Below are 16,652 nucleotides of genomic sequence, written 5' to 3'. Positions count from 1 at the left end.
AAAAGAGAAGAGGGACCTTGAAACAGTGAGTGCTGAATTCGTGCTTTCTGGTAGCCCCAGGTTAATGTGTTAAAAAGTGATACTTTAAAACTGTTGACTTCTTGTGTTTGTTTTTCCTTTCCACAGGGAGAAGCAGTGCGTTTAGCTCGGCAGCTGCCCTTACATTTTTCAAAAGAAGATGTACAAAACAAAATTTACAGGATGATGCAACAGCTTGGAAAGGAAAATAAAGGCTGTGTTCATGGTCGTCCTTTTTGTTGTCACTTAGCAGATATTCCAGAAGATGACAAGCACAACTCCATGGAAATTATTGAGTAAATGGAACATTTTGTTTGGGATCATATTTCTCTTGCTTAATTTTGATCATTACTCTGTAATTTCAGTATGTTTTGTGCAAAGCTTTTGTATAATGACTTTTCATTATCATATGTTCACACTCTAGAGACTTCTTTATTTAAATTCAAATACTACTTTAAAACTAGAAATAAATACTGTAGAGAAACAGCTTACCACTATTTTTTTTTAAGAGTTTGTTAAAGAAATGTTCTCAACTAGTTTGATGCTTTCCTTCTTGCTGCAGGTTTAGAAAATATCAGTATGTCAAAAAGTTTTAGATGTGAAGTGGCTAGAAGTTGCTTCCAGGAGAGTCTGGCAAAGTTTATTGTACTGAGGACATAAAATGTTACTTTTCAAAGGAATGCCAGAGAGCTGTAGGTATTTAAATGTAGCATTGCCATATGCAGTTATTGTTGTTACACTTTTATGGTGTTGCATTTGTATTTTGAAGTTGTTAACTGGCACAAATGAGTATTGAAGTCCTCGTGTCCAGTCTTCAAAAAGCTTTTCTCTAAACCGTGCAAATAATTCAGAGTATTTTTAACCTTAGCTTACGAAAGTACGATTCTTAAAAATATAGTACACTCTTAAAACTTTAGATGAGCAAAAACAATGACTTGAAAGCTGAAAGAAGCAGAGTCACAGAGTGCAGGTTGACACTGAAAGCAGATGCAGATATGTATGTTGGTGTAGTGCTATACAGGAGCTGTTTGGAGTTGGGAGACATAAGCAGTCCTTGCTCAAAGAGAATGTGGCATAATTAGGGCAAAGTCTGTTGTATAGAGAGCTACTGATTCTGGTATACTTGTTCATTCTACTGGCAGGCAATGTTTACTTTTCTATTTCAAATAGTATCTGCTTCTGTAATCTGCCCAATTATGCCTTCTGTGCACAGCAGATGGAATGTCTCTGGAATAATATGTTTTAAAAGTTTCAAGAAGGATCACCTGAAAAGTCCTGTCTCTCCCCAATTGTTCTGCTGTAGCAAATGATGCAAACGTGGTGGTTAGGCTGAGCTTTGTAGTGTTTCTGTGGCTGCTAGGCAGATGGGTGAAGGTTGGCGAAAAGCCTGAGTGCAGACTGGTTTGTGGCCAGGAGTGTCAGACCAGACAAGCAAATCTACAATCTGAAAGTGTAAATTATCTGTGGCTCTGTATCAAACAATGCCAAACTGGTGAATTAAGAGATCGCATCCTAGCAAGACATGAGAGCATATAAATTCTGAACTGAAAGGTAATGATTATATTTTTCTGTGGTTAATTAAGTTCATCCTTTTCGTATAGAGGAGATGTTTATAAGTTCTAACTGGAGAAAGGTAAATACAGAAATACAAATAGAGAAAACATTAACCGCACTCTCTAGCAGTCATTTTTGCCACCCGCGTTAGTTGTGGTGTGTCTGCCTCAAAGTAGCTCTGTTATAATGCAGGGTTCGTGTACAAGCATTTGGAGTGAGCTGCTTAGGGAGATACTCTTGTCTGCTCTGGGACATGTAGACTTCTGCTCTGTTCACGACAAATGCTGATGTTTGCCCAGGAGGCATGCAGAGGAACGTTTAGGGGACAGGGAATGCAAATGCATAGGAAAGTTTTGTTTATTTCCTCTCCCAATACACGGCAGAATGGTGCAAAGGCCTGAGCTAAGATGTGGTAGCAAACAAGGTGCTCTCCTCCTGTTGCTGTCCTGGGGTGTGCATCCTCCACCCTGCGCAGGAGGAAGAGCACAAGAACCTGCAGCTTTCTCCGTTGCTGTTCCCCACTTCTGCCATGCATGTGAGATCAGATTGGGAACAGCTGAAGGGCATTGAGTGAGTGCTGTGTGGTGGTAGTTCAGTGTGAATTGGGAAGGAGAGGTCTCTTTCTGGAGGGAGATAAAGTTTGATATCTGGGAGTTAAGACACAGCCATGAATAAAATACCTTTCTGGTCACGGGTACCAAAGGAGTGTGGGCAGCATGGGGACTGATGGGGGAAAAGAGCAGGGATGATCGGAGGGCACGAGCAGCATATCTTTCCAAACTTAACTGGGGAGAGAGGCACAAGATGAGAATGTCACTGGAAGACTGGGTGCTCCTTGGCTGTAAATGTCACTTGGTGCAGAAGATGTGAATTTTTAGAATGGACGTGAGAAGGTGGATGGAGACACAGGAAGGAGACATGACTCTTGGCTCCAAGGGGGAAACAGGATCCCAGCCTTGTGGTGGATGCAGAAGGTTATAGTTTGTTTATTTTTATTCTGTTTGGATACAAACTGTGAGAGTTTAGAGAGTAGCCATTAGAGTGAGAAAAGCCAAAGGCAAGCTGGAGAACAGAAATTTATTTCCACACTAAGTTTGTTAGACTTTAATGAATATGTGCACCAATTTTAGCTGGTTAGGAGTATAATGTGTAGTATTTAATGAGATTAATAATGGCTAGTTCTTTTCAAAAGGTAAAATAGCTGTATCCTAATTCTACTGGAGCAAATGCCAATATCTTTGATCGAATTGGAGTCAACATCAAGTGCTTTGATATAATAGTACCATTTCAGAGGACAAATTGTTCGATAGGTGTTCAGGCCATAGGCTGAGGATAAAAACTGATTGGTTATTGATTTTTTTTTTTTTTTGCAGGTGCTGAAGGGGGGGTGGTTAATTGCTATTGGAGCCAGTTAGCATCAGGCACTGCTGTGGGTGCAGGTGCACTAGGGGAGGTGGTTGGGAGCTGGGTCCTCCCTCCCTCCTTCCTTCCCTCTGCCTTCCCTCCCGGCTGGGTTTGCTGTCTTGTGCCTCAGAGGGCTGCTGTGGATTTCTTACTTAGGTACATGTGTGTACAGTTTCTTTTCTCTCTCTGTGGGATGCTAGGGATTGATGTGTGGCTGGTGACTGCAGTGGATGCTGTAGTACAATCCAGGTGTCTCCCCACTGCAGTGCTCATGGTTGTAGTGGTTGGGGGTTGAAATTGAAATTGTTGAAATTGTGATTTCCTCTGATACTGTGCTGATGGGAGATCACTTTGGATAGGGTGGGTCTCTCCTCGTTTCATCCAGCGTGGACAGAAGGAAATGATGAGTGGGTCAGATTGGGGCATTTCAGGGGGCTTCTAGTGTTTGTGCTGCTCTCTGCTGGTATTTTATTTTTGTACAATTTTGGCCATTTAAAACAATGGGTAGGCAGGTCTGAGGTTGACCATGAATGAGCATCATTCCAGCAGGTCCAAGTGTTATCACTCGTGATGCCTCTCCTGTGTTGCATATTTGCCTTCCCAAAATATGCCCAGTGCAGGTAACAGTGTTCCCTGTGTGATAATGTGGAGCTTTCAAGGCTAAAGCATGATCTCGTAATGAAAATTGAAAAACGTTTTGGTTGTATGTATTTTTCAGAGGATCATTTGTATGATTGGTTTGGGCAGGTTCAGTTCTGGTGATGTATTTGCAGCTCAAGTGTTCACCTCGTCCAAATTCTGAAAAGGTGCTTATTCTTTAAATAGCAAACCACTGAATATCTGTTGAAAATGGAGGTAGCACCTTTTGCGTATTTTTTTTCTGAATGTGTTAGGGATCTTAATATTGAAGTTTCCATTTCCTCTCAGTTAAGTGTGTGTGTAAAGAGGTTTTGCATATTTCTGTAGGGTTTTTTTATCCTTTACTATGAGTAGTAGCAGTTCAGGGAGTAATAGCAAAAACAGAGGAACACTTGACTTATTTCAGGAGCACTTAAGAAGTCATTGGCAACAGTAAAATCTGTATGATATATTTTGTGATTTGTTAGAATGGGCTGTTCTGTATTTCTGTATTCTAATATGGAATAACTAGAACATCTAGTAATAGAGTCAATATTTCTAAGCAACACAGTCTATAGTTATTCAGGCACCTATTCCTCAGTCTCAATTTGTGCAAGTGGCTTCCTTCCATTTTATTTTTTTTTATACATACATATTGGTATTACTTTCATGAAAGTAAGCATCAAAGACCAATTTTTTAGATTTTTGAAAGCATTGTAATATCTGGTCTTCAGAGCTTGTTTAATCTTGCATAAAGCAAGCTTGGTTTTAGTTTGATAGGATTTTAGGGGGTTGTTTATTAAATCTGTAATATAGAGTTGATTTTTTGGCTGCAATGGCAATATTGAAGGATTTGGAATGTTTTATTTCTTTTGCACCCAGCATTTAACAGCCTGGGTTAACAATTGTAAGTAAGTTAAGGTACATCAATTTAATTTTGCGATTGGAAAGCAACCAGAAGTAGTGGGGTTTTTTTTTCCTCTCTGCATGTATCTTTCTCTAAGTATGGAGTATCATATCTGAAATTATGGAGAATATAAATGTGGAAATGTTAAATCTTTTGTTAATGGCTTCGAATTAAGCACACATTGTTGCAGATGATTCGGAGGACTTATTTAAAGTAAATATACAATTTCAAGCTCAATTATCATTCATAGTTTAACTAAACATAGTGAGATATTAGGTCTGTGAATTTGATACAGTGTTACTTCATAATTATGATGCTTTTTTACAGTAAATTTGATATAGAACAGTTGCAAAAGGAAAGCTGCTGAATAGTGTGACAAACCGTTTTATGGGACACATCTGGTGCATTAGTTCAGGATGTGCCCTGCAGAAGAACAGAGCCTTTTGCACAAACCGAGAAGGAAGCTAACTCCACATGTATATGTTTTGTGGACATGCGGAGAGGTTAAACAATTAGGGGTTAATTGTGTAAGCTAATAGGAGGGGTGTTCGTAATGTCATTTCAAAATAGCTAAGGAGGAAATGGAGGAGAATTATTGTTTTAAAATCTCAAATGAATGGTTTACACCTGTTGATGTTACATTTAGAACAGCTGTTTCTTTTATTATCAGTAAACAGATGCAGAAAGTAATGGAATGTTTTAAAGCAATATGTTAATCCTGTCTTCCACTACTGAACATTCTCACAATATCCTGATTAAATATTAACTGTAATGCTTCTGTCATCTGCAGTTACAGAATTCTTACTTATTTTTTTAGTCACTTTTGTACCTGAAGTTGCAAATTTTTATCCGAAGTTATTGTAGTCTTTCATCAACCCATCCTATGTCTTTTTGCACATCAGCAATTTTATTGATGATTCAATTGGGCTGAATTAGCCAAAGCAACCCTGACTTTGGTTTTGCTCAAATGTTATTTCTGCATTTGTAATTTCAGCTTGAAATGAAACAAACTGTAAGGGGGAAAAAAAAATTGCTCTTGAGGGCCCAGGCTAATGCATATTTTGTACAAACTCCAGCTGAAGTTGCTTGGTATTATAGGTGAAGCTTTGCCCAGGGCCAGCACTGCCTGCTGGAGTAGTACCAAAGTGTTGTTTAATGCATGGAATTTTTTGTTTTATGTGAAAATAATTTTAATCATTTTTTTTCTGTATGTCTTACAACAAATATATTGTGCTACTAAGGTTTTGAAATACAAAACAGCTATTGTTCTGACAACCTCTTGGAAAAAAATGCCTCAAAACTGAAGATGCAAAACCACATATACCTAGAAAAAAAAAAGCCCAAGTATTTAAAAATTAGTGCCTAAACTGACCTCAAGTTTCCTAGAAACCAGTAACTGCCACTCAGATGCCCAAAGGTGATAAGAGTAGTTCTTCAACCGGAAAATATCTGTATTCATTTTAGAATTACGCTATCTGTAACTGTTCTAAAAATAATAATAATAATTTTAAAAAAAAAACAACAAACAAACAAACAAAACAAAAAAAAAACCCACCAAAAAAAAAAAGTGAAATAACGTGTGATTGTGGAGCATTACTAACTCAGCACTCCAAGAACGGAAGTGCAGAAGATTAATGCTGTATAACTTGTTTGGCAGATTAGTTTTCAGGAAATGTAGAGACCAATGAATATGGCAGCTGCATTATTAAAATACCGTATTTAAGCCCAGGTCAAATTGTTCATTCATGCATGGAGTAACTCAGCATTAATTGAATCATTGCATTTTTTTACGTATTTTAGATCACCGGTATTTTTTGCTTCGGTACCTAAAATGCCTGTTTAAATTTAAAAAAAATTCACAAGGAACAAGCATTTTGACAGAGGAACAGTGTATGAAGCATTTATATATGAGTGTTCACTTGTCAGGTCATTGCAGTAATAAAATTGCATTGGTACAGCTAAGGTTCTATCTTATTTCTAATGTCAGAATAGCCTATTGTTGTAGGATATTTAAAGATGCTTAGTCAGGTAAAACTATTGAAGTTGATATAAATGACAGAGGTAATGTCTTTCCTTGTTAGCTTGACACCGTTTATGTTAGATAAATTGAGTGTTCCTGATTAAAGGTAAGATAATTTACTTAATTAAAAAAAGGGGGGAGGGAGGAGGAACCCCCTTGTGTTTAAGTAGTTTTAAGACAGTCCTGTCATCTCACTTCAAGACAATGGAAAGGAAAATTATTTTGGACATAATTTGAGTTCATTTCATATGAAGTAGTTGCTGAAAGATAAATGGTTTCAGCTGTGAGGAGCAGATCTCGATATGATTCTTGTCAAACTTGGCCAAAACTGACTTGTAATAAATAGATTGTTTCAAAGCGATGTGCTGTTGGATTTATGTTCTTCTTCACTTAAAGCAGGCGGAGTTTGACTATTATTTAGTCAGTACATATTCCTGATGTTCCCTGACAGCTTAGGTGTGTATGATTTAGAAGAAAAACCTGTTAATAGTTATGAAAAATGTGTGAAACTATGTACATGTAGTTCTAGAAAAATGTTTCCTCATCAGAGGAATTTGTAGCCACCTCTATCACAGAACATTTCCTTAATTGTTGTCCTCAAAGCTTCACATTCAGCTTCAAAATCCTCTGTTCCAGAACCGCTTGCCTGAGATCCCATTGCCATTTAGGAGAGCCATAATTTCTATGCTTTATTTACACCAACCTTTGAGAGACCGAAAATGCTGCCAACTCTGTTAGGAACTGTGGAGTTCGAACTTCGGTTTTGATCTATATTTGTGAGTAAGTAAATGTGATGATACATCAACAATACTGGAAAAAAAAATGGATACTGGCCTTTTAGAATTGTAATATTTTGCACTATTAGTGAGCTTTACTATAGAACGTGAAAGCACTTTATAGCTCACCGGCCATGTGTAGATTAGGAAAGTGAAAAAACAGCTCAGTCAACCTGAGCTGGATGCTGAGATTACAGGGAGGAAAAAAACCCCAACTCTGCAACTTGGCTCCCACTGTTGCATTTGTACTATCATGAGCATGAACCTAATGGTTAATGGGTGGATGCACTTAATTCTTCCCTAATTCTGAACTTGTGGAGTCCTCAGGACTGTAATTTCTGATGCTATACTGCTTTCAGTCACTGCAAGTTTTTATTATTGTGTGCCGTTTCTTCTGCATTTATTTGGATACTGTACAGCAAGAAGGTGTTGTGCTGAATTCTTAAATCATGTAAAGTAATGAGGGTTTCACACACCACTAGATTTTTTTTTTCTTTAAAACAAACAAAAAAAACCACCACCAAAACAACACCTGTGTGGATGCAGAATTAATAAGACTACAAGCTAAGGAAAGACTGATAAAGTATATTGCTATAATAACTGTCTTACCAGTTTTCTTCTGGTTGTCAGTTTAAGTAACTGTAGCTCAAAAATCTGGAGCAAGTATTTTGGCATAGCACAGTTTGTTGTAAGGAAGATTTAATAGCTTGTTGTGTCCTATTTCTATAAACAGAAGTCATTTAGAGTTCAGCAGATATATTTAGAATCAGCATTTGTGCTGGTAGTTACAAGCTGAATAAGATAATCTTTGAAAAGCTGAATATACAGAAGGGAATAGGCATGTTCAAATTTACCTCTCAACTAATTATCTTTCAAGACACTTTGGCATATTCACTAAAACTAACCTACAAAATTGGAAAACATGTTTATTATTTTATTTACAAATATTTTAAATAAAGAGTTGAAGTGTTGTGTGCAAACTTTAATAGTTTTATGAGAGTTTTATGATTATTGCTGTACTAGGTCTGACCTTGCACACTTTACTGTGGCGAAATTCCATAGTCTTCGTAGAAGTTTTTTCTGTCTCAAGGAGTGAGTGTAAGACCAAATAAAGTGGAAAGCCAGAAGTTCTGGAGAGGTCTTCTCTACTTTGAGCTGTTTAGGGTCAGAATATTAATAGGAGTTTATATTTTGTAACTTGTAATCTAACTTGTGATTTATTGACTTCAAGGTATGCATAATATCTGAAAAATGTATGCGAAGTCCGTTAAAAGATAGTTTTATAGCTAATAGTAAATTAAAACCATAGTGACCTTTTGGTCTTGCTGGTCGTGTGCATAAAGATGTTCATCTGTTGGTTTGTACTAATCACAGTAACAGGGCAGGGACAGCAGGCAGGAGCAATTCTCTTGTATATCTGTTCTTCTACTGTGCTTTTTATTGAGAAAATTTTGAAATGAAGATGTTTGTTATAACACCTTGGTGCAATTTTTGCATATTGGGTTTTGGAAAATATAGTGGGTTTTTTCCTATGAAAAGTGGTGCAAATAGATTGCAGTGCCCTAATTTAAATTTCAGTTGATATTTCTGCCCCTACTGGTGGCTCTGGCAATGTTGTTGTGAAGTCTGGTAATTTTTACTGTATCATTTCTGGTATAGATTTTGCCATACAGGAGTTTGAAAGCATTGACTTGAAAGTATATTATATGTTGTGCTTTTTCCTCCTGTATTTTAACACATTAGCAACTGTTTTCCTTTCTCTTATATCAAGTGTCCATGCTTTCAGCATCACAAAAAATGTCACCTGATATATGATCACCTTACTAAAGTAGTATCTTGCAAGGATTGTTTTGCAAATAACTAAAACCTCCATTTTATATTATTGTATCTAAACAGGATGTTTTTCAGTTTTTACCATGTTTGAATTTTGATTATTTCAGTAAACATCAGAGAAGTTTTCATGCAAGTGTGGGGTTTTTTTAAATGTCATTACTGAAGAGAGAAAACATGAGTACATTTTGTTGGGTTACTTACAGAGATTATGAAGTGATACTTTACAGTGTTCATTGTTGTTCATGCAAGTGTCAGAAGCATGGAGTTATATGCACAAACGAGAGTCATATTATGCCCATTTGTCCCCTTGTTAAAGTGGCGTATTGAGAAGAGGATTGGCCACGTTGCTGGCTGTTGGCAAATCTGGGAACAGAACCTATCACCCTGATGGTGTTTCCCCACTTTAACTACACTGAAAGTCTCCTTGTTGGGGAAAATGATATACTGGTACCAAATGATATATATGATGTGCAACACAAAAGATTTCCTGTTTTCAGTTTATATGACATGACCTGAGGCCTAACTGGAGAAAACATCACTGAGAAAGTGCTATAGCTACAGATACAAGTGCTCCTATTGATACGTTATTTTTCTAAGATTTTGCTGAGTAAAGCTATTTCCATGCATAAGTGTTTTGGCCATCTGCAACTGCTTGTCAGTGAGCCTGGTTTGAGAACACTGGCCGTAATTGTAACCTCAGGAATGTGTGACCAGCTCGCGGCCAGCTGTGCATGCCCTGACTTTTTCCAGGTGTTAAGATACATGGCCACTTTTGTTCACTTTAACCAATGGGGCAAAATACAGTCCTTGTTTTTCCCCACTTTGTATTAAACCTAAAAACTGCTGTTCTTTATTTTTTTTAATACATCATAGCAAACAACTAAATGAAGTTGTCCACATTGTTTAATTGTGCATACGAGACACAGTGCCCGGCATCTATATGATAGTGTGTATTTAGAGAAATACAGAGAGTCCTTAGTGTGTCGTGATCTTGTTACAAATTAACAGTGCTGACCCTGCAAATCACACAAATGCTCTTTTTTGTTGTTGTTCGTTTGTTTGAAAAAGCCTTTACTTATATTTTAATAACATAGATATTTCTACAGTTTAAGCCTCTTCAGCTAGAGTGAGTTTGGCTCCATTTTCTAATTGGTTTTATTTTATTGATCCATTTCATGATCAAAGGAACACTTACCAGCTGTCTTCTGCATGCAAGCATAGTTGGAACTCCTAAATCCAGCCTGGAGTTGTCTACATAGGGGTTTTTTGTATGTTGTCTTTACCTGTGTAGCATTTTCTGTTCAAGGTGAGACATTAATAGCTTGAAAGCAATACATGTGAGCACAGGTCTTCTCCTTTGAGGTGTCAAAGGGGGAGAGCACTTCTAGTAATCACAAGGACAGAATTTCCTCCATGGCCTGTGACACTGTTTAGTCAAGTACAAAGAGAAAGCCTGAGGTTAATTTATGGATCTGATAATTTGCACAGTGTGATTGTTATAGAGGAGTAAATCCACTTCTCAAGTCACTGCAGGTGGCACTTTGCCAACAGTAGTAGATATGGACAAGAAATGGGTTTGTAACTTACACTGATTCTTTATGTGGTCAAAAAGACGCACGTTATCCCTAAAAGTTACCTACATATTTGGGTTAGTTTCCATGGGATGAGCTCAGAGCTTCAAGCAGGTCTGTGTCTTCTGTAACAAGTTCTAAGTTCATGAAGTATGAATTTCTGCCTTCTGTGACCTTTCAAAGACCTTGCACTGTTGGTTTTGGTCATCTTTGAACATAATAAGGATACACAAGTTCTAAACCAGTGCTGGGGTTTTCCTAAATGTTCAGAAGTCAATGACAGATGAGCACACGTGAAAACTTTGTGCCTAAACGCTTTTCAAAATCCAGTTCTGTGGAGTCGGAAAAGTTCATTTAATCTTGAAAATCAGTGAAAAATTAGGCTCTTGAACACCTGCCGACCCCTTGAAAAATGTACCCATATTGTTTGGGGTGAAGGAGAGGATCACGCTAATCCAGTGCTGAGACCTGCTTAAACATAAACGTGTAGCAAGACAAGTTCTCCTGCATGGCTGCAATGATAGGGAGCGCTCTTGCATGATGGTCTTATATAAAAGACTGAATGATGTGCTTTTTCAAGGGTGTCTTTATTAGTTAAAGTACTGTTCTGTGAATCCTCTTCGAAAAACAGAGGCCATCCGCTCTTCACTGGAGCACACAGCAGAGCTGATAAGACCTGGGATGAAACCGCATGGTACAAATCACTCCTAAGTGATTTGTGCCTCTGATTGACATCTCTGGTGAAGGCTCCCAGATATGGACCAGCCCTGTGAGATTCCTCTAACCGCTGGTCTTTGGTATTTCCTGGGAAACTTACACCTAATGTTCAAAATCTGCATCAGCGCTGAACTGTTCTGTCCTTTGTTTTCTCTTCGTCAAGGTGGCTTTTCTCATTAGCATAAATCACAAAGCTCCTGCAGCAGTAGCGTTGTCTGTGTGATATACAGCATCTCCGCTGGGGCCAGGGAATATTTACAACCCAAAATGCTCTGCTTTCCTTGGTTTGGAGAAGCCTGTCATTGTTTCTTCTTTCACAGTTCTGGCTATAAGGGTCTTTAAGAGAAAATCATATAGAATACTGTGATACTTCTATAATTATGCTTATCTGATGTGAACAAAATAAATTAGCCAAAGGCAAACTAAATGCACCCCTGTGCTCATTCAGAAGTTTAAAAACATTGAAATAAAAATAGCTGATGTGCATTACATTAGAATATAGTAAAGAAGTGAAATGGCTCTAAATTTTGTGTAACCTAGTTGAAGAGATAAGATAACTTCCATGGGGTATGGATGCATAATGTAAACAACTTCGAAGAATATTTGGCGGTCTCTGGGAATTTGCTCCAAATGCTTTTGGTTCAATAGGAGTGAAAAGCTCTATGCTCCATTATAGCTTCACTTGATATTTTATTTTGGAGGAAGGACGCTTGGAATTGTTTACTTTTTTTTTTTTTCGTAATTGCTTAGAGTCAACAGTGGGGAAAAAAAGTAAGATGAGCTGCATGCTTATATTTCTTCCTACCTGCTCATCTTTGTTACTTTCATTGTTGCCTTTAACTTTCAGTCTTACTTAAGCAAAAAAAAGTTAAAATGCACACACATAGATCTACTAACATAAGATATATTAATAAGTGTAATTGGTGACATTGACTTCATATATGGAAGAAACTGATTTGTACACAGGCTTTAGTTTCCTGTGCATTCTCAGAGGAGGGAATAGGTATTTCTGATGCCATCTTCCTATCTGTGTATCTTTACAGTATCTATTTATCATCATACCTGCTGAGATGGTCTTGAAAGCTTTCTTTATGAGCACTTAGGACTCACTGGAGTAGGAAACATTTTCTTCTTGTATAGCTTTTGAAAAATCACCAAGAATTGCTCTGATTCAGTGCAGTTTTCAATCATGTTTCCTTCTGCCGCATTTTCAGCAGATATTGCAGACTAAGTAGTATTAATGCGCTTAGTTGTTGAGTGGAAACCACAGGGAACAACTAGAAGTTGAGATTTATTCCCCCCTCCCTGGCTCCGCTTCCTGTAGCAGCATAGGAAACCAGTTGAGCAGAGCTGTTAGCCTTGCTCCTGAGGCCTAATATAAATTAAAGGTCCTGAGCACTAGGGGTTGTTAAAATTCTCATAGGGCTCTTTATAAGATGTTAACCCCCATGGTCTGGCCGGGCTCCAAACAGGGTAATTACATTCTTCCTACCTAAATTCCCCCTGCAATTGCAATTCGATGTGCTGGTATTCCTCACTTCCCCTCCTCTGCCGTGCCCCGTGGAACAGTTGTCGCATTTCATCCCAGAGGTACTTGCTTTCAGTGACTGATGGAGTGATCTGTGTGGAGTCTATAAAGAGCCACTTGGATGAAATGTAATTTATGATGCTTAATTTTTTTTTTTTTAATTATCTGCTGTTTAAAATGGAGTAGGTTAATGTGAGCCCTGAATGCATGTGAACTGTGCGCCACAGACCAGGAATGAGACAGTATCGACAACTGTTCTTCTTCCTTGTTGAACTTCTTCCCAGCAGTTTTTAGATTGGAGGAGTAACGGGCCAAACTAAAAATATAGGAATGCTTTTCTAAAGGGTTCATTACAAAATAGGAAGAAGATGAACTATGTAGTAAGGCTTTTTTTTTTTTTTTGCCTCAGTTGAAGTACATATTGAAGTATATATATACACATATATATAATGTTCCCTCTGCTTAGGGATTCTGTTGTAACCTTAAGAGCAGTGTCTAAACACTCACATTCTAGAAGTTACGCTTTTTCTACCATTTCTTATACTATAAATGCCTTTTATTATAAAACAACTACAATTTCTATTAAGTATATTGCATAGTAATTGAAAGTAGACTAATTATATATAAATTCAAATGTTGCCTATAAGCAGACAGACATGGAGTTAGAACTCAATGCTTAACCAGATAGTAAGGGTATATCTGTATGGGCCCAATATACAGAGACTTCAAATACAGTGTTGTCTAAATGTGGGATGTGCTTACCATGTATCTGCAGTGCAAATAGGATACAGTGATGCGTGGGGACATCTTTGTGTTTATTTTAATGTTAATTTCTTCACTCAAGCAGTGACTCATACTAAACCCAACTGTGCTACATAGGAAATCTTTGTACAGACACTAACCTGAATGAACTCAACTTTTATTTCACGAGATGAGTTTGTTTGGTCTGTCGTGTATGACAGGCCATTGCATTTCGCTTGCTCTTAGTGTCAAGCCTAAATATGTGTTTAGGTCATGTATTTCTCTCCTAGAATGTGAGCACGCAGGCTACAGGTAGAAACAAAAGATCACTGTTCACCTGTGCCAGTGTCCTCACTGATTTAGTGTGATCTCTCAGGCGAACTACTCACCATGCTGCAGGGAAAGTTGAAGATTTTGCAGGTGACTTGTCCGGTAGCATAAGAAATTTATTTCCAGTCCCAGATGGCAAAAATCAATATACAACCCAATGCAAGGGAGTATGATGCATCACATGAGCTCCTGAGGGGATTCTCAGTGTTAGTTCTGAGTCACTGCAGATCTCTGAGTGTCTGGACGCCTGCATCAACCAGTCACTCTCTGGTGATTCTGAGGAGGGTTAAAAAGGGAAAACCAACCAATCAACAAACAGGAAAAAACTCCTCTTTGTGTAAAAATAAACCAAAATCTTTTCACTATGATACAATAAGTTTGAAAGCTTGAAGCATGAACTGTCCTTGCAAGGTCTTTGTGTTTCAGTGAAAAACTATACTATTATGAACATGAGATCTTTCTCTTTGACCTATGAGGAAAGCTGAAATAAATTTACTTAAATATTTGACACCAAATTTAGCTCAATGTGCTCTACTGCTTGTTACTTAGAAAGGAGCTTATATTAACTGCATAGGCATGTGTTAGTATGAGTTACACCTGTACAATCCCCCTCAGTGTGGCTTTAAAGGATTTTAACTTGGAATTGGAAATTTAGTTCTGTTGGCTATGATCAGTTCAGACATATTCTTACTTAAAAACAGTTTGCCATTTAAAATGGAAATAAGCCATTTGTATGCTTTTGGTACTGTAACCTTTAAGAATGTGCTTTTTAATTTGTAATATGGAATAGTAAATATTTGCATAAAATACGGCTGTGCTATGAAGCATTTATCTTATGATCAGTTATAGTGAACATTAGCAATGCAGTTTAAAAATACATTTTGCTTGTAATTCTGTTACAGAAGGAAATGCATTATTTTTAATTAGTTTATGTCTAAGTAAATATAAATAGCTTTAGTCAAACTGATGGTCTCCTAACAGGCACTAGAACAATGTACTCTCTCTTGCCATCAACTGACATGGGCACTCATGTCTTCTAAGCATCCTAAAGTGTATATTATTTTATTTGTTTGAACTTTGGCAAATCAGCATCCGTGTACGTTTTCTACTAGCTTCTCTTTCCAAGATGAGACACAAACTCCTCAAAACTTTCATGCAGAAAAACCCCTCTATGCATTTTAATACTATAGGAACATTTCTTTTTTTGAATAATATTTTAGCTGAAGGCTATCTGATGGAATAAGGCAGCAAAGGATTTATTTAAATGGAAGATGATTCATAGCTCGTTATTGTGGAGAGGCAACCCCATAATTTTGTGCATCTGTGATCTTTCTAGCTTTTCTTGTTTTGTATCCTTTTTCTTTACCTGACACTGTGGTGGTCTGTTTTCCATTAATGTAAGTATCAAAATTAGTTTTCCAGAAATTAATATCAAAGAACAATGTACTAAATTTATCTATATTTTGGATTAATTTTAATTCTGATTTTCTATTCTTTCAGCAAAGAGTCTCTGGTGTTTGTGCTCCCCCCACCCCAACTATCAGACTTTATTCTTTATTCCTTCCTTTGTTGTGTTTTTGCTGCTGCTGCTTCTTTTATCCTCTCCCTTCAAGAGAAAGGAGGGATGTGCTCTTTTCTTCTACTCAGGTATGGCTCTCTCACTGTCTCTTGTTCTTTCTGCTTTGTTACTCACAACTGTATGGTTTTGTTTGATTGGTTTTTGACTCTCCATCTACAGCTTCTTTTCCCCCTAGCACTCACTGCTCTCCTGAATAACTTTAATTTCATTAAAAATGCCTTTTTTTGTTGAACTACAAATTCAGTTTTATAGCACTCTGAAGCTTTCCTGTCTAAGGCTGAAAGAAAAAGGGTGTTTTCTGCTCCACACAGTTTCCTACCTCTTTTTATTTTTTTTCTCATCAATACCATTTTTCTTCCTTCTCAACCTGTCTCTTTAGCCCTCCAAACTCAGAATTTCCCTTCTGTGGTTTCATGTAATTAAAGACACAGTCTGATACTTAAATATTCTAAAATATGTACAAAATCTGGTTAATTGGATTTGTATTAAGCTTTTTGGGGAAAAATAATTTTCAGTACTAGTGTCCTACTCAATGTGGGAAAAATACTTCAAAAATTTCAAAAAAGGTATTAAAGCCATTTTTCTCAGAGCCTGAACTTCCTCATATTTAGGAGATTGTGTCGTCTACACAAGTCTTGCCATTCACTAGAGTGAAACTGTAGCTGTATCTGTACATGCCCCAGAAATTCATCATTATGGGATTCTGTCTTTAATGACTGCTCTAAATTCCTTTTTTTTTTTTAATAACTATTTTGTTAATTTGCTTGTGGAGACAGGTGGATATTTACACAAAAATTCGTTGTGCTCTTGGGGAAACCAGCCATACCAGGAATACTCACTTTAACTGAAATTGAGATAAATAATTTGAGGGTGACTTACGTTTTGAAACAGTTAATGCTCTTTTAGGAGGAGATGAGGGGTAGATAAATGGTGAACAACTGGGAAGCTGGCTCTGAAGCACGTGCTCCTGAATTTGGACACCAACTAATCTGTTTTGGCCGTTGCTGGCAGCACAAATAACAGCATGATGCAAAACCTTCCTGTTTTCTGCCTGCT

At 37.4% G+C, this 16,652-nt stretch overlaps 1 protein-coding gene across 6 annotated transcripts in view; it reads left to right on the top strand.

Annotated features, from left to right (window-relative positions):
• PMS1 (PMS1 homolog 1, mismatch repair system component) overlaps positions 1 to 9,258 on the top strand; it is a 56,915-nt gene extending 47,657 nt beyond the window's left edge. For 5 of the 6 annotated variants that reach the window (XM_065637129.1, XM_065637126.1, XM_065637125.1 and 2 more), the window contains one exon: positions 127 to 9,258. In XM_065637129.1, coding sequence (XP_065493201.1) covers positions 127 to 318 — 192 coding nt within the window. In that variant the 3' untranslated portion in view covers positions 319 to 9,258. The remainder of the gene's footprint in view (positions 1 to 126) is intronic. The other variant, XR_010606362.1, reaches the window with a different exon arrangement.
• Positions 9,259 to 16,652: the final 7,394 nt, after the last annotated feature.

Source organism: Caloenas nicobarica, chromosome 6 (assembly GCF_036013445.1).
Source record: "Caloenas nicobarica isolate bCalNic1 chromosome 6, bCalNic1.hap1, whole genome shotgun sequence".
Classification (NCBI taxonomy): Eukaryota; Metazoa; Chordata; class Aves; order Columbiformes; family Columbidae; genus Caloenas; species Caloenas nicobarica.
This window is presented reverse-complemented; position numbering and strand designations above follow the sequence as displayed.